The sequence below is a fragment of the Carettochelys insculpta genome, chromosome 3, assembly GCF_033958435.1.
Source record: "Carettochelys insculpta isolate YL-2023 chromosome 3, ASM3395843v1, whole genome shotgun sequence".
NCBI classification, from domain to species: domain Eukaryota; kingdom Metazoa; phylum Chordata; order Testudines; family Carettochelyidae; genus Carettochelys; species Carettochelys insculpta.
Window position 1 is genome coordinate 24,236,236 of NC_134139.1, and position 25,166 is coordinate 24,261,401.

The 25,166-nt window shown below is 41.4% G+C and overlaps 1 protein-coding gene and 1 long non-coding RNA gene across 2 annotated transcripts in view; one reads left to right on the forward strand and one right to left on the reverse strand.

The window, feature by feature from the left end:
• The window catches only part of LOC142010220 (uncharacterized), a 49,145-nt gene extending 38,881 nt beyond the window's left edge, over positions 1 to 10,264 (reverse strand). The window contains exons 1-2 of the long non-coding RNA XR_012644732.1: positions 10,204 to 10,264; positions 4,647 to 4,738 (exon numbers count right to left, since the gene is read on the reverse strand). This is a non-coding gene — a long non-coding RNA (uncharacterized LOC142010220). The remainder of the gene's footprint in view (positions 1 to 4,646; positions 4,739 to 10,203) is intronic.
• A 69-nt stretch (positions 10,265 to 10,333) lies between these two features.
• FANCL (FA complementation group L) overlaps positions 10,334 to 25,166 on the forward strand; it is a 58,510-nt gene continuing 43,677 nt past the window's right edge. The window contains exons 1-5 of the mRNA XM_074989483.1: positions 10,334 to 10,452; positions 14,503 to 14,561; positions 15,365 to 15,425; positions 17,134 to 17,190; positions 21,251 to 21,348. Coding sequence (XP_074845584.1) covers positions 10,360 to 10,452; positions 14,503 to 14,561; positions 15,365 to 15,425; positions 17,134 to 17,190; positions 21,251 to 21,348 — 368 coding nt within the window. The 5' untranslated portion in view covers positions 10,334 to 10,359. The remainder of the gene's footprint in view (positions 10,453 to 14,502; positions 14,562 to 15,364; positions 15,426 to 17,133; positions 17,191 to 21,250; positions 21,349 to 25,166) is intronic.

The following is a 25,166-nucleotide window of genomic DNA, read 5'->3' on the forward strand; positions in this document are numbered from 1 at the left end:
GATGGACTTCACCGAGCATGTGGCTCACCTGTGCAGAGACCCCTGTGTACCCAGGAACCCCCAGGCCATCAAGGAGGGTCTCACCACAGTGGGTGTGGAGCATGGCCCTCAGGACCAGATCACAGGGCTGATGGGTTGCCCCCTCTCACCTTCTGTCTCCACAGCACTGCTGTCTGAGGACCAGACAAGCCCTGTCTAGGGCCAGAGAAGCCCCCACTCCCCCGAGTGCCAAGGGGGCCAGGCCATCCCAACCCCTGCCACCTGGGTGGACCCATGCTGAGGCCATGCTGCCACTGGGAGGAGGAGGAAGAGGCCGCATCACAGACCATGGCCATCACCATGCTCTGGCAGTGGCTGGAGCTGGAGGAGGCAGACACAGGGTGGCACTGGGAGGCCTGGGGCGAGGTTGCTAGGGCCCTTCAGGCTCTCACCTGGGCTGTCATCCAGTGCCCACCCCTGCCACCACCATCTGCCGCCCCTCCTGTGGTGCCCCTGACCTCGCTGCTCTGCTTCCACTCGACATCCCTCCAGCTGCCCTGCTGGAACTGGTGCAGCTGCTCACCACCAGGACAGGCCACACCGGGCCAGCTCCCTCCACCCCTTTGGCCCCTGCTGCCGAGCCTGTGGCCACAGCACCCCCCGCCCCCCGACACCCCTGCTTCCCTGTGGTCCTGTCCCCATTCCAGGACTGCTGGGGACCCCGGACACAGGGCAGTAGAGGCTCCCATGGTGTTTTTGGGTCACAGCCCCCACCCCTGTGAAAGACTGAGCCCCCCCAGGTTCAGGTGCCCCCACCCCCTTCCACCACATTGTACAGAGTTCCTCCCATTCACCCCATATATAGGTACCCCCGTTCATGTTGTTGCTCCAAGACGGTTCATTTTGAGCGTTAACATGCTTATTTGCAAACACTCCTGTGTCCCATGTGATAGGTGGAGGAGGGGGAGGCAGTGGGGAGGGGCACATGTGTGTGGGCAGTAGTCGGGCAATGGTGGAAGGGGCTTCAGGGAGTGTCACTGGGGCACCTGGACAAAGGCCACCCTGAGGGCCTCCCTGACCCGCACCCCATCCCAACAGCGACTTCTGTCAACAGATCGCTCTAGTGTAGACACAGACTCAGTGATGTAACATCTAAGTCCCTTTGTGGATCCCACCTGCAGGTGTGCAAGCTCATCCTCAACCCAGAGCTTCTTTTGTTTACATTCATTCTTCTCACAGCTGAACTCATTCATATCATCTAGTAATACAAACTCATTGCAATGCCGCCCAGACATCATCTATGGGTTTTTAAGTTTCCATTTTTACAACAGTTCTAGGACCCCAGGGTTTGAAATGTGAGATTTCAGAGGTCAGTGCCAACCAAAGGTCTCCCATGTAGTTGGATTTTTAGCAATTTTCCTCCCATTGTCTTGTCTTTTTTTCCATGATTTAGTTAGAAATATCTTTTTAAAAGGTTTATTTTACTATATTACTATCACAGCTGCATTTGCAACAGTATGCTGTTTAATCACATTGGGTTATAAAGTGAAACTCTCAGAACTTATTGTAATATCTAGAGAAACCCATATATTTGATTGTTTAGTGTTCCTGGCTCATCAACTCATATTTGTTCATCAACACTTTAACAGCCGCTCTTAAAAATGAGATTTGGTGGATAGTTCTTGAATTACCACTTAGTTTTGTTATTTCTTTATAAAAGTTGTCTCTCTCCATTCATTTTTTGTTCTCTTATTTTTATACTTGAAAATAATATCTATTTTCAGACACATGGAACCAAATTCTTACCTTGTGTTAATTCAACATCAGTTGAGCTGCCCCTATTTATAGGGCGTAAAACTCTGACTCACAGCTAAAAACTATTTAGTTAATAGATTCATATGTTTTTAAGATCATAGGAACTATTAGATCACTTAGTCTGTCCTCCAGCATATTGTGGGACACACAATTTCACCTAGTAACCCACATTTTCTTGAGAAATGCACACAGATTTCATGGTGGATGACACCACTTCTGTCAGGGTGTGGTTTAGTAACAATCTTCAGGGTCACAAAATAAAGTCCCTCCCCATATAACAGCTCATATTTAGCTTTATACAAAAGAATAGAAGTTTATCTTGGAGGAGAACCTTTCCTAAAGCAAATTATTTAAAAGAAACAAACACTAAGTGTAGTTTGCTCTTTACATAAGAACATCTGAGTTTGAGTGATTCTATCCTTTTCCTCCAGAATGCAAAAGCAAGTAACTAACCTATATTTAGCCAAATGGCTTTAATGAACAGGAAAAACAGCAGAATTTAATCTTTTTTTTGGTGCATCCTGCATTTTATGAGTAAATTCTGTGGGAAACTGTGTAAATGGACCATAATTATTTTTAAAATAGAAGCCTTTGTTAATAGTTGCATAACTGTCATATGTACATAAAGCACCCTGCTGTATAGACAAAGGACTGGAAAAGTTACCTGGAGAGCTTCTGCTATTGAAAGAATAAAAATTGAAGCAGTGGGCTGAACTTTTGGTTCACAGACTCAAATACTGAATGTTAAACCTGGCTGAAAGAAAATCACTTTAGTCTGATAACCGGATTACGCAGAACAAAATAGAGAAAATTAAGAACTGAAGAGCAGAAAATTAAGGTGGAATGCAATTTAAAGAGTAAGTAGATGATACAGACTTTCATTTTCATCCCCCCTCAGCGTCCAGCTAATTAAAATTATAATCAAAATGAAAGACTATAAACTTGGTAAATATCTTTACCTAATGATTTTGTCTTTTTAATCATCGTCACATTCAAAGACTTTATTTTATTCATTTAGGGCTTTAAAATAAAATAAAATTGTTTCTCCTCCAGTAAAATTCTTCTCTTAATTTTTGTCTGTCTCCTTTTACATCATATTGGCTACATCTACACTAGCCCCAAACTTCAAAATGGCCACGCAAATGGCCATTTTGAAGTTTACTAATGAAGCGTTGAAATGCATATTCAGCGCTTCATTAGCATGCGGGCAGCCACGGCGCTTCGAAATTGACGCAGCTCGCTGCCGCATGGCTCGTCCCGACAGGGCTCCTTTTCGGGGCTCCCCTTATGGGGACTTCGAAGTAGGCGAGGTCCTTTCGAAAAGGAGCCCTGTCGGGACGACCCACGCAGCGGTGAGCCGCGTCAAATTCAAAGCACCGCGGCCACCCGTGTGCTAATGAAGTGTTGAATATGCATTTCAGCGCTTCATTAGTAAACTTCGAAATGGCCATTTGCGTGGCCATTTCGAAGTTTGGGGCTAGTGTAGACATGGCCATTATGTATTTCTATTTTTCTTAATTTCTGAACATTCTCTCTACTTCTACAGTCTTGGCTGTTATTCCTCCTTACTTACTTGAAACCATTATAAAGTTATAAATAATAAAGTGCTTTAGTTCCAACTTTTTATTTAATATACCATCATAGCACTGCATCTATTGGCTTTAAAATGTAGTGGCCACAAATAATGTAGCCCACTTACAAACATGTATAAAACACAGTATATTATGAAGGCACAGATCACATTCAACTCTGAAGTTTACAATGAATATTTTCACTTAAAGTAGGGAGTCAACCTTTTTCTTCAGTATCAAAACACAGTGCATTTTCCCCAAATTTACAGAACGTAATCTGAGAGTAAAGGATGAGTTTTCTGAGTATTTTCAAGTAACTCTGTTAAATAGTTCATGAGTTTAATTAAAAATGACATTTAAAAAATTGTTTTTAGTGTCTTACTTTTTTTTTAAACCCTTGTAGATTTAAAGATGTTCCATTCAATATCTGGGCTCTTTCAGATATCAGGCAATTTTCATATTTAAAAAAAAATTGTTGTCCTTTATTTTTACCCCATCATGAATTTAAAAATATAGTCAATGCTACATTGATGCTCTAGGAATCTAACTGGTGGTATATGAGTCTCTAGCTTGCTGGGCGCAAAGAAAACCTTGAACATGTGAACTAAGGGCTTGTCTACACTTGCTCCCAACTTCGAAGGGGGCACGTTAATCAGGGCAACAGGAGATTACTAATGAAATGCTTCAGTGAATACATAGCACTTCATTAGGCTAATTCTTCCCTGTGGCAACTTTAAAGCTTCAAACTTTGAAGCGTTGGCATGCGTGGAACCGCAGGCACTTCAAAGTGCCCACACTATTTCAAAGTCCCTTTACTCCTCAAAATCTCCCATTGCCCTGATTACCATGCCCCCTTCGAAGTTGGGGGCAAGTGTAGACCCAGCCTAAGTGATGCTTATTCCTAGGGCCCTATGGCTTTGCAATATGATGGTTATTCCTTCTGCCCACATCAAACACTGCATTTTTACATCTCAATTTTTATTACTTCAGCAACGTTGATTCACAATGATTTAGCACTATAATTTAATAACTTGGCTAATTACAGCATTATATTTTATCATAACATTAGTAAAATTTCTATATAGTAAAACAGTTTACTTCAATTTTATACTAATGTTGGACCATGAACTTGAACTGTATAATATGAGATCTGCACTTGAGTTTTAAAGTGTAATACTCTCCAACTCTGATTCAGTTGCCTTGACTGTACTCTGGACAAACACAACTCAGTAATCTACTATGATTTTTTGAACTTTCACAGAATCAGTTACTTCTCCTTACCTGTAAAAATCCCGGGACCATTAATTGTCCTCTTTCATACTGTTTTTTTTCTTTCAGTGATTATAAAATGGTACTCAAATATTTGGTAGTAACTGTAGAAAAAGTAATAAGAAATATAAAGACCACAGTGACATTATTTTAAATTAAGTGATTACATGTAAAAATGTATACGCAAAAGTACAAATGCAAAATAGCTAATCCCTCTGTACAAAAAGGGGATGTATGTGTGCATATACCTGTACATTAAGGCAACTCCCACATGAGTGTTTGCACTGCATGTTTTGTGTGCATAACTTATGTCTACAAAAGTCCATGTACAATATAAAATTTTAGGTCATGGTAGCATTTATACTTCAATACTATCTATGTATCTTAGGGATTTATACTGCTATGCATAACAATCATACCTGATTTTACTTTCCACATATAATCAATTGGCAATAGAGGAAAGTCTCGAGTTCACTTCACAAAACATCATATTCTTCTCTTTCTGCAGAGTATTCTGGTTTGCTTGAGCCTGAGTTCAGTATTTTTAGGAGTCAAGGATACAAAAGAAGGGGTTCTTAATGCTGTGAGTTGACTCTTATTATGGAGCAAAGGTTTTGTTAAAGAGGAAGGGTGTGTAGTATTTCCTTAATCTCATCAGATTTCACATATATCTAACCTCCTCTAGTAGCTGTAGCAATATTTCCAGGTAAGTACAAAAGTGTGTGGCTGTTTGGTGCAATATGATTATCTATATTGGAAAGGATTCAAGTACCTGGTGTAGAATTATCATATTTATTTAGACACACATTTGGAGCAGACCATGGTGAATTCAGTAGGAGGTAGAAAACACTCACTGATGATACAGGGCATCAGAATTTGATATTTTACACTGCTCTAAACCCAAACATCTCCATTAAAATTAATTTAAATAATCTTGCTTTACACGTGTGAGGGGACAGATTTTGGCCTACTGCCCTCTTTTGGAATCTCAGAACACCACACACCACTGATTCTGAAATGCAACTTTCAGCTGGCAGTTTGGAAGATCTCCAAGACTTTGCATTCTACAAGGTTTGAAAGGGATTAACTACATACTCTTGAGCCTTTAGAATCAATACAACACATAGCTGGGCCTGGTCTTCTTCAATTGCCACTGAGCGTTAAGGGGAAACTTACATAAGTCACAAAGATATAAATTGTGCTTTAGGACTCTTATCTTGTTTATGTCGAGAAGATAATTTCTACAGAGGCATGTGTTCATGCAGCAGCCACCTCAGTGGGTTATCTAACGTGGGCTGTGGCCGCACCAGATGGGAAGAAGGGGCTTTCGAAATCAGGAGTCTGTTTTGAAAGGCCCCCAGTTACACAGGCAGCATGCGTTTCAAAACCGTCAGTTTTGAAGCGTGTGTGGCTGTGATTATGCTAATTAAGTGCTGCATATTCATGGCGTGCCTCATTAGCATATTCCAAAGTACCACATTACCATAGCTCCTTCAAAAGGAGGGGCTAGTGTGGCCACAGCCAGGGTGAGCAAAGTGAGGGGCAGGCATGATATTTCGAAAGAGGAGTGCAGTGTCACTGGCTGCCAGGTCTCAGGCTCATCCATCTTATTAAAAATGTTGAAATATGCTGCTGTTTTTTTATGTATGTGTATTCACATTTATATTTACATACCACTTAGTAAAAATTTTACGTTCTACATGCTTATTTTCTTACATGGCCAAAAGCTTTTTTTCTTGCCATATGAATATAACTGAAAATTCCATTGGTTTGGATTACATTACACAGGCTGGGGGACCCTGCTAACTGAAGAGATGAAAAGTGGGGTCAGAAGTAAAAAGTTTGCTCACCCCAATCTAACAAATACAAGGGATTTTAGGTGCCTGCATCCTTTTGCATACATCTGCACAGACAAACATAAGCTGGCAGTTCCCCATAAACCAAAGTATTAGATATTTTAAAATACTGAAAAAAAAGTCAGTGAACTTTACGACAGAAGAGATTGTCAGCTAATTCATCAAGATGTTTGCTTTAGCTGCTGATCTACATTATGAATAACAAAAAAGGATAATTTCAGATCATTAGAATGAAGACACAACAGCAGTAGTGAAGTAGGTGGAGATGAAGATGGGTAAGTTAAGTCTGCCCCAGTGAGAAGCCATCCCTCACACCAGTTGCTCTGATATAAAAACACTGGAGAGAGGCGCAGGGCAAGAGAAGTGCTAATAGAATTCCAGTCACAGGTCAAGGGCGAAAGGGGATGTGGTGGAACTGAGCTCCACTATGCCTGATCTTTCCTTGTAATAGGCTCCAGGTGAAAGGTAGAATAGGCCTCTTGCTGCTCTAATTTCCACCAGGACCAGATGATGGAGGATAATGGCCCCATCCGCAGGACAAATCGGGGGCAGTGCAGGAGGGCCACTGCACCTTAGCTTTAGACTCAAAGGGGCCTCAAATTTAAAAACGTTAATTTTTTGACATTTGATAAGCTACAAAAGCATTTGTTAAACAACAGAAATATTCAACTGCTCACTCTTCTTAGTGCCTTACCTTGTTTCCATGTGCTTTTTTTTTTTTAAACGTGTATTATGACAAGGGTCTGCAAAAGCTGGGAGTGGCTGGGCTATATCTATGTCTGTATGTCCTTGTTTTAGATACATTCTGTTAAACACAGGTGCAAAGAAAAGGGCCCTTGGGAAAGATTAATAAGATGACAATGAGTTCTGATTAAGTTCACAAGTAATGTTTATAATTTTGCAGGTTTTTAATTGAGCATTCTGTTTTCTATGTTTATGTTGGAGCTACCAATGCAGGATATTAATGTAATAGTATTTCTAATTTCCGGTTTTCACAAAATACTTATTACATTTTACTTTCATGTTAGCCTGTTTTTTGTTACTTAATAGTTTTTAATGAATCCTAACTTTTGTAAACACCTTTGCCTTTTGCAACTGTTTACTGAAAAGTTTTGATAAATAACTCCCAATCTATTAGTTGTTTAAAAACTGTTCTCTGCAAGAGTTTGGTCTTTGTATTGTGTTCTTTGTCATGCAAGTCACAAAGTATTGTTTATGCTCTTTAAGTGGATAAATGGAAGATTTAAATGGGTAAATCAAGAATTACAAACTTGCATAACGTTTTTTCAGATAAATTATTTACATGGGATAAAATCTGTTAAATTTTTGTAGGCACCAATTATCTACGAAAATGAGTAATTATAAATAAAGTAACCCTACAACTCCAAGCAAACTGAACTCAATTTTTATTATTATTTGACTGGCTTTGCTTCAGACTTTTTGCACTATACTGTGTCTTCTTATGATGATCACAAACAAACAATACACTGCGTGACAGCAACACATGCTACCACTGAAACAAATCCTTTCACAACTACAAACAACTAAAGGAAAACTTTAAAGACTTAGATACATTGCAAACATCCAGTCCCTTGATTTCCAGTGCTGAGGTCATACTTGCAAAAATGAAGTAGCTTTTGGTGTCTTAATGAAGCTTATTTGAACCAATCATTAACTACGGAAAAGTTCATCTCCCTGACAATGATGTAAAAAACACCTTCCCTGTTGGATAGTTCTTACAGATCTTGATTTACCAAAGCATGTACTAAGCTCTAACCACAACTTAAGACCCTATTAATTTCAATGGGAATTTAATAAAATACTTCACTGCCTTGTGTCCATAGAGCATAAATTAAACCATTAGGCTACACATTTAGTAAGGGAAATTAGATCAAAAATTTCTATAACAGAAATGAGAGATGTTGCTATGGGACAGTGGAACACAAATGTGGAAACTGCTGCTTATTTGTTCCCCAGGTGCTGCGTTAGCTTTCTTTTCAAGTGTAAAGCATCATGGACTGTGGTCTGAACCAGTTAATAGATTTGGGTAGTCACTTAGGTTTTTCATGGTCTTAATTTACGGGAATACTTAATCGGATCAAAGGGGTGACCTATGGTTGTGAGATTGGCTCCAAATACCTATTTTGATGTAAAAACCATCTTCTATAATACTTTTGGTTTTCTTATTTATGTAATAGAATTGAGCCCTTTACGACAAATCAACAGGCATGATGTAAGATATCCTTATTCAGCATGTTGCAAGCAAGTTATTTATCAAAAACTGGATGCTTTAAACTGTAAGGAGTAGATGAAGTATGTTGATAAGGGTCAGTATAAATAATTTCTTCAAAATCTATTCACTTAAGTATTTTTACTGTTAGACTATTTTTTGTAAATTTTGCACAATAAGTATATATCATTAGAGACAAGTGATAGGACATCTGCTGTAATCCCTGAGATTGAAAGAACGGGATCAAAAAAAGGATAGTGTTTCTTTAGTTTTGTGTTAGATGCTATTAAGGCTAATACCAACTTTGATAAGGTACATTGGTACCAAGTAATTAAACAAGGTAATTACGGGCATAACGCACACACTGAGAGAAAGCAGTTCAAGACAAAAAAAATTGATCCAAAACACATTTTATTTATTAATTAAGGATGCAATTTACTGCAAAGCATCAGTTTAACTGTTTGAGGTGAGACATTGTGTAATGAGATGTTCATAAACAGATGCAAACAGATAGCATCTGATATAAACATAAGTTAAAGACAGTATTACATTACTTTGTGGGGGTCAAAAAGCAAAATGTTACTGGAAATGTTATGTAAAATCTCACATTTTCAGTGATCTCTTGATACAAGTAAACTGAATAGCCTAAAGCAAACAAGCATCCTTTTGTACAAAACAACTTGCTACTATTGTTCATACTAAGTATCACCCATAAACCAAAGAACTGGCGCTCTTTAAGGGCTTACCTATTTGCACAATGTCAAACACGTCAACCAGCACCAAGAATATAGGGAAATATAGACTGTTGGCCAACATAAAATCTTGTCACAAGTCTTAGGGTCTTGGTTTTACCACTCATTGGAAGTTCACCCAATACCCTGCTGCAGCACTGCTTCAATAGCCCCTCTGCAAGTTAGTGCCAGAATAGCATCAAAACAATACCATGAAATAAACTAGCTTTGTGCATTGACCAGAGCGCAGCACGTGCGCCCATGTTTTGCTGTGCACAGGCAAAAATTGGGTTTGTTGAGGCACAGGACTGAGTGAAGCGAACTAAGTTCAGTCCCTGGCTTTGCAAAAGCCCTCCGGAGTGACCGAGATCAAATCACTGTCTTAATCCTATGCATCTGATGAAGCGGGTCTTTGCCTACGAAAATTTATGCTCCAGAATATGTTAGTCTGCAAGATGCCACAGGACTTCTTGTTGTGTCTTAATGCTAGTGCTGATTTGCTCCTTCCCAGCTCCCCCGCGAGCTACTGGTCCCAAGGGGCTTGTGGGGGCTCAACAAAGGCCGCCCGGCTCAGTATCGGGGTGGGGAAATGCAACGCTGGGCTCCGAGGAGCGGACCGCCCGAGCTAGGCTAGCCCAGGGAGAAGCTCCGAGCGCTTTTGCCTGCGTCTCACTCACAGGGCGTGGGTCCGGCCCAAGGCAGCCGGGACTCGCAGGCCCTAAGTGCCCGCCACGTCCCCCACTCACCCCTACCTGCCGCACGCGCCAAATCCTCCCGACCGCACCTGGCGGCGCCCGAGGCGTCCGGCCGGCGGGGCGCATGCGCGTAACCCGGGAAGAGGCGGGCTCTGGTGGCGGCGGGTGAAATTGGATGCGGGCGGGAGGGAAGGAGGTTGCACCAGGCGGGCAATGGCTGGCTCCGCGGCTCTCCTGCGCCAGTGCCCGCTGCTCCTGCCTCAGAACCGCGAGGGGAGCGTCTACGAGGGGTTCGTTACGGCGCAGGTACGGGCAGCGCCGCCCTGAGGGAGTCTCCTACTGAGCGGGGGGAGGCAGGAAGCGGCAAGTGGCTTGTGACGGTGTTTGCTCCCCACATTAGTGGTGTCAGTGCCCTAGATCGGGGAGAGCAAACCTGGCGGGGGGGGGCTCCGCCACTCCTCATGCCTGCAGTTAGCAGCCCTCACCCCGCCCCCGTCTGATGTCACCCAGACCGACAGAAACGTCGGTTGTGTTCGTCAGAAAAACCCCATTTGGCACGTGTAAGAAAATACCATAAAACTGTATTAACCGGCATAATAAATGTGACCACAGCACACGGACATTATAACCAGGACCATATTTCAGCATGTTCATTGAGACGGATGAGCCTGAGACTCCACAGCGGATCGTGCTGCGCCCCCCACCTAATTAAATCCCCCCCCCACACACACACTTTGCGCACCCTGCTGTAGAATATAATTCTTCTTCTTAGACTCTCATCACTTCTTCTTCCTTGTCCCTGCCGGTTTCTTGACCTGAGTAAACACTGACATGGGAAACTGGCTACCTACAAAATGCATGTAGGAAAGGGACACTGTCCCTCTTCTTCCTCCCACCTCTTGAGCTCTCCCCAAATATCTCTTCTGAATAGCTGAACTAGGTGTTTATATTTCTGGACTATATGAAATTGTTAGCAAGATAAATGTGATTGCCAAATTGACCATGTTCCTTTTAAATTTTTTTTTTCATTTTTTTTTTACTTTTATGAAACAGTGAATCATAATTATTTGACTTTTGAAAAGGACAGAATTAATTTGCTTCTTGTTGGGGGAGGGGGCACATTTTAAATGTAGTAAAATTCAGAGTTGTAATATATGATGAAAGTAAAAGTTACGGGGTACATTTTTATTGTCTTTAAAAAAAAGTGTTAAGCGGCATCTTTGGGATGTCCATTCCTGGGAGTAATGCAAATGTATAATTTAAAAAACATTGGGACATATCCCTCCCCTCCTCCAAGTATCATTGGTGTCTTTGTTAATGTGATGGCTGATCTGTTGGTGACTTAAACAAGCCCATGTAGTTACTTATCTACCACAGAAACTGCACTGGCTTAACTATATATCTGATGCATCCCTTTACTCAAACCAATGTGAATTTGTAGACATGGCTTAAGTCTTGATGACAAACCAAAATTTTAATGTGGCCTATCCTTTTATAAAATATGAGTTTACTTTAAGGCTTTGAAGAGAATTCTTCATGTAGCAAGGAGAAAAGGAGACCTTCAGCAAGGAAACATTTCGAACATAGTATTTAACTTCAATCACACTGAAATCAATAGGACTATTTATATGTATAAAAGTAAACCTGGGTAAACCTTTACATGATGGGCTTCTACAGTTTCCAAAACAGTGTATTTACATACACAGTTGTTTACAAGCTGGGTCCAGTTTTTCTTCAATCTGCTTGTTTGCTGGGATACTAGATTATCTATATACTAGCAGATGTACCTAGCATTCCTCAGGTCTTTGTGGGAACCCAGGGCAACGGACCAGGAGGTGGATGAGGGAAGATATATTTTTAGAGTGCATTTGTCTGTCCACAAGTCTGTGCATCTGAGAGTCAGTTGGTTCAAGAATTCCTAAGCTGTAAGAGCTAGGACCACAAAATTTAACCTTCAGCTTCCACTTATTCTAACTTAAAGCAAGGTCAGGGGTTGTTTGTTTCAGGAAAATGGAAAGTGCCTGGAATGGAATTGTTTTCTGGTGCATGGGAAGAGAGTATAGAGAGGAGGGGTGAAACACTGCAGAGTGGACAGTGGGGGTAGTGAGCATGGGGGACAGCTGTACTGCAGAGTGACCACTGGGGCAGCCACACCAGCTGGGGAAGGAGTGCCACGTGTCCAACCACTGAACCTAGTGAGTGCCCCCTGCCCTCGCACAAACAGTGCTAGATGGGGGTTGAGGGGAGCTCACAGGCCCTGCTCCCTGCATTCCCTGGGACTGCCCCAGGAAACATACACCTCCAACAGACTGCAGGCTGGTGGCCAGCTGGTGGATGAGGCTGTACTCCCTGCCTCCCTGGAGAGCCTTCAGATCATGTGGCAGGTGGAGGGACACCTGCAGGCTGGAGTCGGCCCCCAGAGTCTTGCCTTGCCTCCCTTCCCAACCTACTAGACAGGCTGCAGGGCAGTGTGGGAATCTGGATGCCGGGGCCATCCCACAGAACTCAGCTTCTCTGGAGAGGCTGGGGATGGCCTATGGAGAAGCTGGAGGCTGGGGACATCCCACACAGCCTTGGCTCCCCGTGAGGAGATGCCCCAGGGAGGAGCCGCCAGCTATGTGCTCTGAATCCCACCCTCACTCCAACACGCTCTAATTCCTACCCTGAGCCACACCAGCTGATGTCCTGATTACAGCCCCCCTCATCCTCCTGCCTTGACTTCTAAACCCCCATCCCCTTGCCTGGAGCTTCCCCCCCACCCTCCCTGCCCTCACTCCAGCATCCTGTACCCTGTGCTCTGAGCCCTCCCAGCTATTTGCCCTCACTTCTGCACTCCCATCCCTTGCCTTGAGCCCCCACCTCCTACTCCCCTGCTCTGATTTCTACATCCCCACCCCCTGTCCTAAGCCACCAACCCTCCTGCCTTGAGTTTCCCACCCTCTCTTGTGAACCCCACTCCTCAACCTGATTCCTGCACTTTCCCCAGTGTCCTGAGCTGTCACAAGGAAACAAGTAATGGTAAGGGGTACATCTACTAGGTACTTCATAAATATGGAAATCTGAAACAAAAATTAAAATCTAAAATTTTAAAATTGCTTGCATGATTGGTGAATTTTAGTTTTACTCTTTGGCCTCTCTACAGTTCGTTAACTTAAGAGTTGTAGGTCACTTTTAAAAAAGACAAAAATTAAATGTCCTGTAAGAATGTGTGAGGCTATATGTCTACATTGTAGTTTTATAGCCCCAGGGTCCTGAGTCAACAGGTGTTTCATTGTGGTGTAGAGCTACCCTGAAAGTCTTCACTGTGCTGTGGAGCGTGGGGAGCCCCAGTGGGCCAGCCTTTGTTCCACTTTGGTCCCGTGGCCCTCCGGGGACATCGGTTGGCGGATCCTCCATGGGGCGGTGAGCACGGGCATGTACCTGGCACGGGTCACCCCGCTCCTGGACACCTGTTCTTTTTGCAGAGTGAGGGAGACCCCGGCACACACCTATGTCGAGTGTGTCAGGTTGAAGCCCCTCTTCTGGCTCCTCCAGAACCTCCTGCTGAGGTTCGGGCTTCACTTCTCTCCACACCTCTTGATCCTGGCACACCCCATCCGTGGCCCACCAAGTTGCAGGACCTCCTCATCAACCTCCTCCTGTCTATGGCTAAAGTAGCTATCTATAACACCACGGAGAGGAGGCTGGCCAGGGGGGAGGCCTGCGACTGTGGGGCCTATTTCCACTCCACCCTCCGCTCATGAATCTGGGCAGAGCTTCTCTGGGCAGCATCCACTGCCTCCCTTGACATCTTCGAGGAGCAGTGGGCGCTGTCTGGGGTTCTCTGCTCGGTGTCCCCCTCTGGTTCCCCTGTTTTGAACCTTTGACCCCCACTCCAGTCCCTGTTTTTCTCTTTAGTTGTTCCCCATATTTTGTTGGGGCCATGGTGTTTTAATGGATTCTCAGAGGGGCCTTTTAGCAGCCTGCCCACTCCCTGGTTCCCAAATAGAGCCTGAGCCCCAGGGTCCTGTGTCAACAGGTGTTTCATTGTGGTGTAGAGCTACCCTGAAAGTCTTCACTGTGGTGAACTGAGATTCAGCAATCTTTTAACTAAGTTATCCTTTTCTTCCTGTCAGTTTTGCTTAGCTGAAACAGCGTAGTGTGTAATCTAACTGGTTTCAAACAATGGAATGAAACTTGTGTAATTAAGTAGATAATGTTTGGACTAATGCAGTCTCTATTACAGAAAAATATCCATACAAGATAAGTTAGTTCTTCCATTTCCATCATAGCAGCTTCTCTTTATGAGTTATTTCTATATTATCTGTATTTGATAAATATGCAAACTTGCATCTTAACTAAACACTTATCTTCCAGGATAGAGACTTCCATATAAGGATACTATTACCATCAGATTTGCAGCTAAAGAATGCAAGGTGAGGTAATATTTCCTGATAAATACACTTAGCACATGTTCTAATGTACTATATGACTACGGGTGGATGTATGAATACTGGTGTCACAGAGTAGACTTCAGGGTTTGTTTTTCCCATCATTGTTTTGTAATTGTGAAACTGCCATTCACAGGAACCCAGTTAGGTTTGCATGTCCATTGTCTTAAGAGTTATATAGATATATCTAAGCCATAGACCCTGATCCAAAGAGCATTCACTGTAAAATGTCAGTCTTTTCAAACATGTTGCTTTGATCTATGTTGCAGTTAATAGTCTTTTCTGAAGATTATTAAAATAAGAAAATAATTCACAGTAACTTTCCCAAGATTACAATGCAATAACTAATTAGCTTTTGTAAGCTAACAATGCTTATAATTTTCAATATATACTTTTGTCGACAACTTCAAGATCCTAGCTAATATGTGTGGCCGTTAACACTGACATTTTCAGAATTTTTTTTTTTAAATTATAGAATCTGTTATGAAACCATATTAACTTGTAAGAATTATGTTGTTGTTTTCAACCTAGAGTAGACTGTAGAGTAGGTTGTAGGTAAATGTCTATTTATTAATTTTTAAAGAGCTGTAGTTAGAGCAAGTGACATTTAAAAATATAAGTAACTCATTTTAATATAAAAGACCTCAAACTTAGAAAATATTTTTCTTGGTGGGGGGTAAGGGAGAATGAACTTGATAATTATAAGATGGGCTTTTTTTCATATGCCTTTTCCTTGTTTAAAGATCATTTGAATCAAGTTAATAAAACTATGAAAACTGTGTTTTTAGAATACAGTGTAGCTGGCATCTAAAGAAGGTATTGCATGGATATCACCAGATTGTGAAACAGGTATAGTATATTATTTTTATAAAGCCATCAAGACCTTGAAAAAATATGAATATTAAATATGAAGATCATGTATTCATACACATCATCCAAAAGTATTTAAGAAAACACTCCATTAACTGTAAATTATTTTGTTTTTATCTTGGGTGGTGGTGTGGGGTACTTGGGGAATTACAGCTTACTCCCAAAGGAGGTAAGTGAAGAGTTGTAAATAACGTTTCCATTCTTGTGCAGTCTTCACTCTTTGAAGGCTATTAAAAAGTAACAGTGCTTTATGTTAAAGCAGCTGCCATCTTATGGGAAACAATTTTTAAAAAGCTCACAACTGAAAATTATGCTGTTGTCTTTTTCCACTTGTTTTTTCTAATGTTTTTTGTTAATACTTAGTACAGAAAAGTACAGTAAACCCATTAATGCGAGTTCAGTGCAACTCTAAGTTTCTCTGTGGCTATCTGCCCATCCGGCTCCCTCAGCTGGGAGAAGCTGCGCCACCCCAGGTGTCTTCCTGGCACAGCTTCTCTTAGTGGTGGGAGCCAGGGAGAAAGACAGCCACGCTGCTGCAGTTTTCTCCCTGGCTTCTCCCAGCTGGGAGAAGCCTGACAGTAGCCAGGAAACTGAGCAGCAATGGGCTGGTCACTTTTGCAGCTCCCTCCAGTGGTTGGGAGCTGGGAACCAGGCTGCTGCCTGGTCTCCGGCTTCTGTCCGCTCACTGGAGCCTGGAAACTGACCAGGGCTGGTGCCCCCATCAGTTACCTGACTTCCCTGCGTTGTATGGGAAATTTGATTTACATGGGGGTTGAAAGAATGCAACCCCCCGCATAAGGCGGGGGGGCCTACAGTACAAAAAGAGTTTATAAGAATTGTCAATAATAGGAGGATGTTAGCTTAATTTTATGATATAGTTGCTTGTGTAGTCTGAACTTACCCGTATGAGCCCTATGTGGAAGAATATTGGTCAGTACACAGAAGTTCTGTGAGGGCCACCCTGGCTACAAAATTGTAATGACAATTTTTATTTACATAGAAGGTATTACCCATTCAGTTACAGTCCAGAAAGCTAGTTTAGGGCCATAACTACACTGTAGAGTTCAGCATAATTCAGCCAGCCCCCACAAGGTGAGGTAGCTGTGTTGTTGGAAGATGCTATTCCACTGACATAGTGTTGTCCACAACTGGACTTTTGTCAGTGAAACTTAGGTTGGTCAAGAGATGGTTTTTTCCCCACACCCTTAACAGACAAAAGGTGTGCCAAAAAAGATGCTAATATGTATAAGACACAGCATCAGCTGGTGAACATGACTACCTAATACAGCCTGCTTTTTAGGAGCAGAGTTTGGCTCATCACCCAGAAGAGTGAAATTGCGGATTGGAAAAGTCTGAATGTACTGACCCACCCACATTCAGTGTGATTTAAATTTAATTTAAGTCAGCTGGGTAAGATTTTAACTGGACTGTGAATCAGAGATTGCTTGTTCTCATTGTTTGAGAGATTCACTTAAATTATATGAAAAAAGGTACTTAATTTATTCAGTAAAATTTCTGACACTGAAATTGGTTGGTTCTATTATTTTAACTGAAATATAGTTTAAATCTATTAACTTCCATTATTTTACATTGTTTGATTAGAATATCAGAAAATAGATAATGAAATGAAAATTTTTGTGAAAGTATATTGGATACAGAAAATTAATTGATAATGTGTTCTTCCCAGAGGCTGCAACATTGCTCTGATCTGGTCAGTTTTATGGTAGAGCTTAAAACTATTTTGGTAAGTAAGATATCCCAAGGAGGTCTTCAACTGTGGGTATTTTTGGTAGTATCTGCATAAATCAGATAAAGTTGATGACAATAAATGCTGAAGATTCTGCCACCATATTACAAAAATTGGAGCACTGTACAAAAGTCATTTCACAATTCTTCCTAAAAATGAAGATCTAACACACATCTAGGTTATTTAGGAATGATGACAGTTTTGGGTCATACAGTGTTTTGATGAAGAAAATAACTACTGGGGACAACAGATGAGAAGGGGACAATAAAATCTGATGTGGTGGATTATTTAATGCAGTGGTGGTATAGTTCCTACATGAAATAAACATTAAATTTGTAGATGACGTACACTGATCATATGGTGAGTATTTTTACATAAAGCAGTCAGAATAGACTATTATTTGGTCCATGTATAGGTGGTCTTTCATTTATACTGGATTAATTCACTTAACATGATAACCTGTAAAGCTTTTAATATCTTAAATCAAGTATTTTAAAAGTGATGACCCCTCCAGCCACAGCATCAGTGGCTCCAGCGGCTCTGGTAAGTTGTCTTTTTTTTTGACTGATGGGGGTCAGGATTTAGAATTTTACAGGTGCCGATTAAGTCAACTTCAGAGACAAAGGAGGAGGAGTGGCAGACATCCATTGTTCCTGAAGTCCGCAAAATCAGGGTCTGTAAAATCGAGAGTTTACTGTAGTTACTCCTTATCCAAGGTCTAGAAGAGTTAACCCAGGCAATGATAAGGAAGGACTGTGTGTATGTATCAGAGAGAGAGAGACAAGTATTGTGGTAACTGACGAAAATTATTCACAACAATTCTGAAGACCATTTGACAGTTTGAAAACTAATTTTTCATGTTTCTGTATCAGTCAGTCATGCTATCTCAGTCTTCTTCTGGCTGGAAAACAGCAATTGTACACTAAACCGTTGAAATGCACAATTTCAAGTTGTGCTTAACTTGCGTTAATGTGAATTAAGTACAACTTGAAATCCCACTACCTCTAGCCCTGGCTCAACCCCTCCCTGCTGTCCCCCATGCGGCTCTGGCTCAAGCTCCCCCACATGGCCCCGGTTCATCCCCTCCCTGTGTGGCTCTGGCTCACCACTCCCCGCAGGTGGCTCTGGCTCCCACACCTTGCCCCCCACCCCACCTGCACGGCTCCAGCTCAAACCCCTGCAGGGCTATGCAGCCCTGGCTCAGCTCCACCCCCCTGCCCTCCCCTGCACCCCTGCTCCACCTCAGGCTTGACTCCCTGCCCCTGTCCCATGGCCCCAACCACCGCCAGGCTTAACCTTCCCAAACTGCCCCCACACAGCCGTAAGACTTACCTTTCAAAAGGCGCTCCAGGTGCTTCTGCTTCTTCCCTGGCTGCAGAATGTTCATTCCAACAGGGAAAAAAGATGCCCCCTGACTTACATGACATTTGAGTTATGTGAGGATGTGTGGAAATGCACAACTTGAGGGACTACAGTAGTCATTTTCTACTTACTCTATATATTGCTTTTTAATGTGCTCCTCTTTGAAACAAAGCAAAATACTAATTAATGTTTTATGATTATTCTGTAGATTCACTCAGCAGACTCTTCTTCCATCCAAAGTAATAAAAACTTAAATTGAGAATATTCCACTAAAATATGTGGAAATATTGTCCAGAATTTATTATGTGGCTTCCTTAAAGCCTTCCACTGAGTTTATTTTAAATTTATTTGGGATGGGAGGGAGAAAATCCACGATGAAGGCCTCAAGTTATGTTTTCACATCTGTGCTAATTTTCATCTCCCCCCCAACCACACTGTTCCTGTATTATCATTTCAGACCCTGATTACTTTCATATTTTGGGAGTGGGGCAATCAGTCTTCCCAAGAAGAGACTCAGTGAACATTGATTAGTGGTTCTAGATTGGAAATATACTTCCACTCTTATTTATTTATGTGTTTAAAATACTAAGTTTACATTATTTTAAACATACTTCTAGGAAATGAATATCACTGTGCATAAACACAATATGGATCATATGGGCTGATTTATCTATGGTCTGACTTGGTTGTCAGGGAATATTGCTTGCTAGATATTGGGAGCAAGCACTTGACCATCTCTTCCTGAGTTTCATCTCCAAGAACCACATGGTATTCAAGCCAAGAAATTGAATAGGTTTGGATTGCTATATAAAACCTTATGTCATCATCAATAACCGTAGGCTCAGCGCCTATTGGTGTCTGATGCCTCTCTCACTATTTCCTTCCATCTTTCCCTGTCCAGTGCGGAGTGGCTTAGTTTCTGTAGACTAGCTCCACACCAATCTACTATATTATCTATCCATTCTCTGTGGGGTCTGCCTCTCCTATTCGAACCATCCATTATGCTGAATACCAGGGTCTTGATTTTTCGTTCGTCGTTCATTCTACAAATATACCCAAATAGTTGTAGCTTCCATTTTATAAGCTTCTGCAGCAGGTTCTCTTTCGGCTGTATCTTTCTATATAATTCCTCATTGGTGACCTTCTGCATCCATCCTATTCTCAGAACCTTTCTATAACAACTCCTTTCAAATGCCAATATTCTTCTTTTTGAATCTTTCTTTATCACCCATGTCTCACATCCATACAACATGCTGCTTAATACTGCTGTTTTCAAGATGCTCAGCTTCATTTTTAAGCTAATCACTTTGCTTTTCCAGATCTTATCCATTGCCTTCAAACTCGCTCTTGCTTTCGTTATTCTAGTCACTATTTCCTTCTTTCAGTATAGATCATACATTATGTTGCTCCCCAGATATGTGAACTTCTCTACGTTTTCTAGTTCAATACCATCGACGCTGATCTTCCTTCCTATTTCCTTATCTCCAAATACCATTGTTTTTGTTTTATCGATGTTCATAATCAGTCCGTACTGCTTCCATTCTTTGTTTAACACCTGCACTGTTTTCGCTAGCTTCTCCTCATCTTCCTCAATGATAACTATATAATCCGCAAACCTCAAGCTGTTAATTCTTTTCCCACGAACAGATACCCCTTTTGCCCCTTCCTTGATCTTGTCCCTCACCCTCTCCAGATGTGCGGTGAAGATAATTGGCAATATTGGATCTCCTTGTCTCGTTCCTCGTCTTGTTTTAAACCAACTTCCCAACTCCCCGCATGTTCTCACCGCTGCCTCCACATTGTCATTGATATCCTTCAACAACCGTATCAGTCTGCTATCCACGCTGTCTGATTCCAATGCCGCCCAAGTCACTTTATGATCTATACTGTCTAATGCCTTTTGAAAATCGATGAAGCAAGTGTATACATTCTTGTTCTTTTGTCAAGCTTTTTCCACTATCAGTCTTAGTGCCAATATCTGCTGTATGGTACTTCTATCTTTTCTGAACCCCGCTTGCCCATCTGCTATATGTTTTTCTATCTGCGATCTTAATCTCTCAGTCAGCATCATCATCAGCACCTTGCCTAGATGACTCATTAGGGCAATCATTCTGTAGTTCTTGCACTCCAATGTACTTCCTTTCTTGCGTATTGTCACTAGCACAGATCTTGTCCATTCCGTAGGTGCCTTTCCTTCTTTCCATACTGTATTACATAGCCAGTGTATTTCCTGAGTCATGCTTTCTCTGCCATATTTGATCATCTCGCCTGTGAAAGTTGTAAAGAATCCTGGGAGGATTTAATAAAGTAAAGACTTGCCTTTGTGGTTGTAGAGCCCACGAGGCAGATGTGTGCTTAACAGAACCTTTTGCTTCAGAAGTGAAGTGTTCTTTCAATCAAGGTTCTTGACTTCAAATTTATTACCTTTAAAAAAAAACTTGATATTTACATGCAAACACTACAGTGTCAGTATCTGTTAAAAATTATGCTTTTATCATCATCTAAAGCAGGTTGCCAAACTTCTCCTTTATCTGCTTTATCTGGAGGCTAAAACAAAAACAAATGTAATGCATAGTTAAGTTTACTTAAACTTAATATTTTTGAATTAATTGCAAAATTGTATGCCTGTAAATAGATGCTAAAATTCTGAAATTGTGTGCTATTGGTAATGGCATTTTTAATGTTTTTTAAACAGGAAGCTGCTTTAAAGAATTCACAGGAGCTGCATGTACCCCCACCTCCAGAATACTACTTGTACCTTGTCAGAGATATAGAAACACTGGGCTGGAATAAGTATGTTTGGTTTTCATTAACTAATAGAAGGTATCTTTAGAATATCTGTGCTGCTTTTGGATGAATGGGTTCAACATACCTATTTTAAAGTATCTTTGGTCAGTTAATTTAGTCTAAACAGATCAAACAGTTTGGTAGTGAGAACATCAGTCTACTGCCTTTGCTTTTCTAAGCTATTATATGAACCAGAAAGTCTATCGCACTATTAGAAAAAATGACCTGGGGTATAAGATGCTACATATTACTACAAAGAAATCAATTTTTATGTGTGCTATAAACTGTCAGCATAGACAATATTTTTAATACAACTTCTTCTTTCTCCTTTTCCCTCCTGCTTTTTCTCTGTGTTGTATATCATTTGATTGTGATACTTGTCATTAAATAGTGAAAGATAAGTAATGTCACTGTATCTGAGTTGCATGTAGTAAGTAAAGCTATTGTTGTACCACCAAATAGGTATATTCTTTCATAAAAACCTAGATGACAACAGTTGTTCTAACAAACTAGCGCATAAAAGTACATTACGCTTACAGAAAGTTGAATCTAACTCCTTTGGAGCCATAAGGGGCTCCTGTGCAGGGAGGCACTGTGACTTGACTGTGTAAAAGAGGAAGGGTGTGTATTTGGGGAGCTTGCTTGGGGCTGCAAACTGTCAGGGTCCATTCCAGCTGTTTCTGAGCTCTGTGTTGTGGCAGATGTTTATAGTGCTGTGGCTGGGGGTGGGCAGCTCATAGAAGGAATCAACACCATCAGTTCTCTGGAGATGAGGTGGGTCAAGTAGTATCATATAAGGTCTTGAGTCAACTGACAGTCAGGCCATCATTTTTATAATATAGTTTTAATATAACTATTCTGGACAGGGAGATAGCTTGGTATGCTTTCTGTGTAATGCTTGATGCTGCACAATTTCTTAGGCTGGAAAAGAGCTGAGGAAACCCAAGCCTAAAAGTATGTCTTTCGCCTCCCCGACTCAGCATTTGTAATTGGGTACCATCAAGTTGGGTTCAAGTTCCAGAGCTCCATATCCACCTATTAAGTGGAAATCGATGTGTGTCTGTTTTACTCAGGCCTATGAAATATCTCCAGAAACCTTCAAAAGCATGGTTCTAAGTGAACAGCTTGGAAGACCAATTATAGTTTTCAGAAAATTCCCAGGTTATTGTCCAAGACAACCTTTATTTTGGAGGAGGGACGAAAAAAGATTTTTGATTTGCCAGTTTTACAAACCTAAGAGAAAATCTGACTCAGGTCTTGGGTAATGGTCTTTGATGGATGCCTGCAAAATTTAAGCCTCACTTCCATCTGGTAGTGGCAGCAAATTTGTATTTAAAGATTTTTGGTCCAGATATGCTACTAATAACTTGTAGTGAACTCATTCTTAACATTATTTAACAGCTATCTGATATACCAGAATACATACTGGACACCATATAGTAGTCCTGGAAGAATTCTGTAATTTAGCTATGTCTCTAAATGTAACAGTTGTAGAATTCCCCTAGGACTAGTATATGGGAACATATTTGAACTCCAGTAAGCCGTAAAGGTAGTGTCATTGTTGGAGGAGACACCGTGCATTGGCTATCATGTTATGGCCCATGGAGTTCATTACTTAATTCCAGCAGATGTCTTTGTAGAAAAATGGGGTTTTTAAAATTTCTGAGAAAGCAGAAGACTTTAAGCATTGCTTGGAGATGTAACCTTCTTAAATTTCTGGACAGACGTGCTCACTCAATTATTTAGGGTTCTGCACTAAGAGGGAACTTCAGTTTTGCTTGTTTCAGGAGGACAAATTAAGGAAATATGTTCTAGCCCACGTAGTCTTTCAGTACATTATAGGTCAGATGATGAACCTATTGACATTCACGTCTACTTGGAGGTTCAAGAGAAGTGTTGGGAGAGACTCAAGTGCAAAGGTTGTGGTGTTTTTATCTCATAAGTGGGCTTACATTATTTCTGTCGCTTCTCAGACACTGAGAATGAAGAAACAGACCATAATGATTATATTTATTTTCTTATTGAGCCTTAGGTCTTTTGTTCTCAAACCTGATTTAAATACATCTGCAATCTCCTTTCCAACTGTTGCTCACATAGATACCCCCCTTATATAGCATAATTGGGTACCTGTCCTAAATCAATATCCATCTCCTGATATAAAGGGGCTTCTGAACTTGGTGTGGTCTCAGTGAAACGTCAGTTACATGTCCTAACAAACCTGGTGGTTCTGTAAAATAAAATAACTTGCATACCCCATCATCATTATGATAGGGTGTATCAACCCCACACTGGTGAGACAAGGGTTAAGGAGCTGCTCTGTATACATGACACCATTCTCCTTGGCTTCTGCTGGGCATGCTCTCAGGAGTGAGAACATTCAAAAGGGCGCAGTTTAGCTTAGTACCCTGCAGACAAAGGAGGAGAGCAGTTGGATGCAGCAGCATACTGCTGAGACTCCAGGCCACTGGGACAACTCCTCTTAGCCAAGCCACTGGAAGCCTGTCAGCCAGTGGAACTGAGGGTGTTGATTTGCTGTCAATAGAGACAAGGAGCTCTGGAGATGAATCAGAGAGGAACCCAGGAAGAGGGATCCTGAGACTGATCATGTTGCCAACAGAAGCACAGGGAACAGGGATTCTGACATAGGCTGATGAATAAGGACACCAGACAGTAGGTCACCTGTATGGTCTACTGCTTTGCAGGGTCCTAGGTTGGTAACTAATGAAGCAGGGTAGGCCAGAATTACCTCTACCCCCCATTGGGACTATAGCCACTATACAAAGCGGACTTTGACTGTCACTATTGATGCTGCTGCCGTGGAGTGTCCTTGGACATTCATCACTAGGTAGTTCTGGCAGCCTTGGGCACTCAGGTGGCTCCCAGCAGTCACCACGCTCTTCCCCATAGGATAGAAAGTGGTGTTACTGTTTTTCTTGTATGAATCCAAATATACTGAGGAAGTAAAATGTTTGAGATGTTTATAGACCTGACAAAGGTGTATATTTGGAGAGACATTCAAAACCGAAGGTACAACTTCTCCTGCTAGTATGAACGGTGATTTTTTTGTGGGTTTAGAAATAACACATCTTATGAGGAGGTCTCTAAGGCTATGGCTGCACAGCAAAGTTATTTCGAGATAACAGTTGTTATTTCATAATAACTTTTCTAGCATCTACACTACACACAGACTATTTCAAAATAAATTCAAAATAGTGGGTGTATTATTTCGAATTTCATAAACCTCGCTGCAGAAGAAATAATGCCTATTTCAAATAGCTATTTTGAAACAGGAGCTGGTAAGATATGGAATACTATAGTACTATTTGGAAATAAGCCATAATGGTGTCCAATGGCACTATTTGACCACTTCTACCACTTTTTTTTTCCAGTGCCTGCATATTTGATGCTGTGCATGGTGGAGTACAAATGTTTTCCTTACTCCTCCCCCGCCCCCCCCCACACACTATTTTATTCAGCTTCTAATTGTTCAGTTAAGACCTATTTTTATACTTTAAAAGGCTTCACATTGCCCAGCTTTTACTGAGAGCGCGCCATTTTCCCATTATGCTGACTCCAGTGACTGGACTAGTTTATAATGTTTTTTTATTTAAAAAACTGTTGGGTAGGTTATTCGGCAGAAGTTAGTTTTCAACTCTAATGTGCCTAGATATCAGTCTAGGTGATAAGTTGTGCAATAGTCTGCTTTTTATCTTTACAACAGAATGGTATTGTAAAAATGTCAAAATATCCACATCCCCAGTTCATTAGTAAATATACAGCCAAGTTAGAACCTCTTTGCTGATAGTTTAAACTACTCAGGGGAC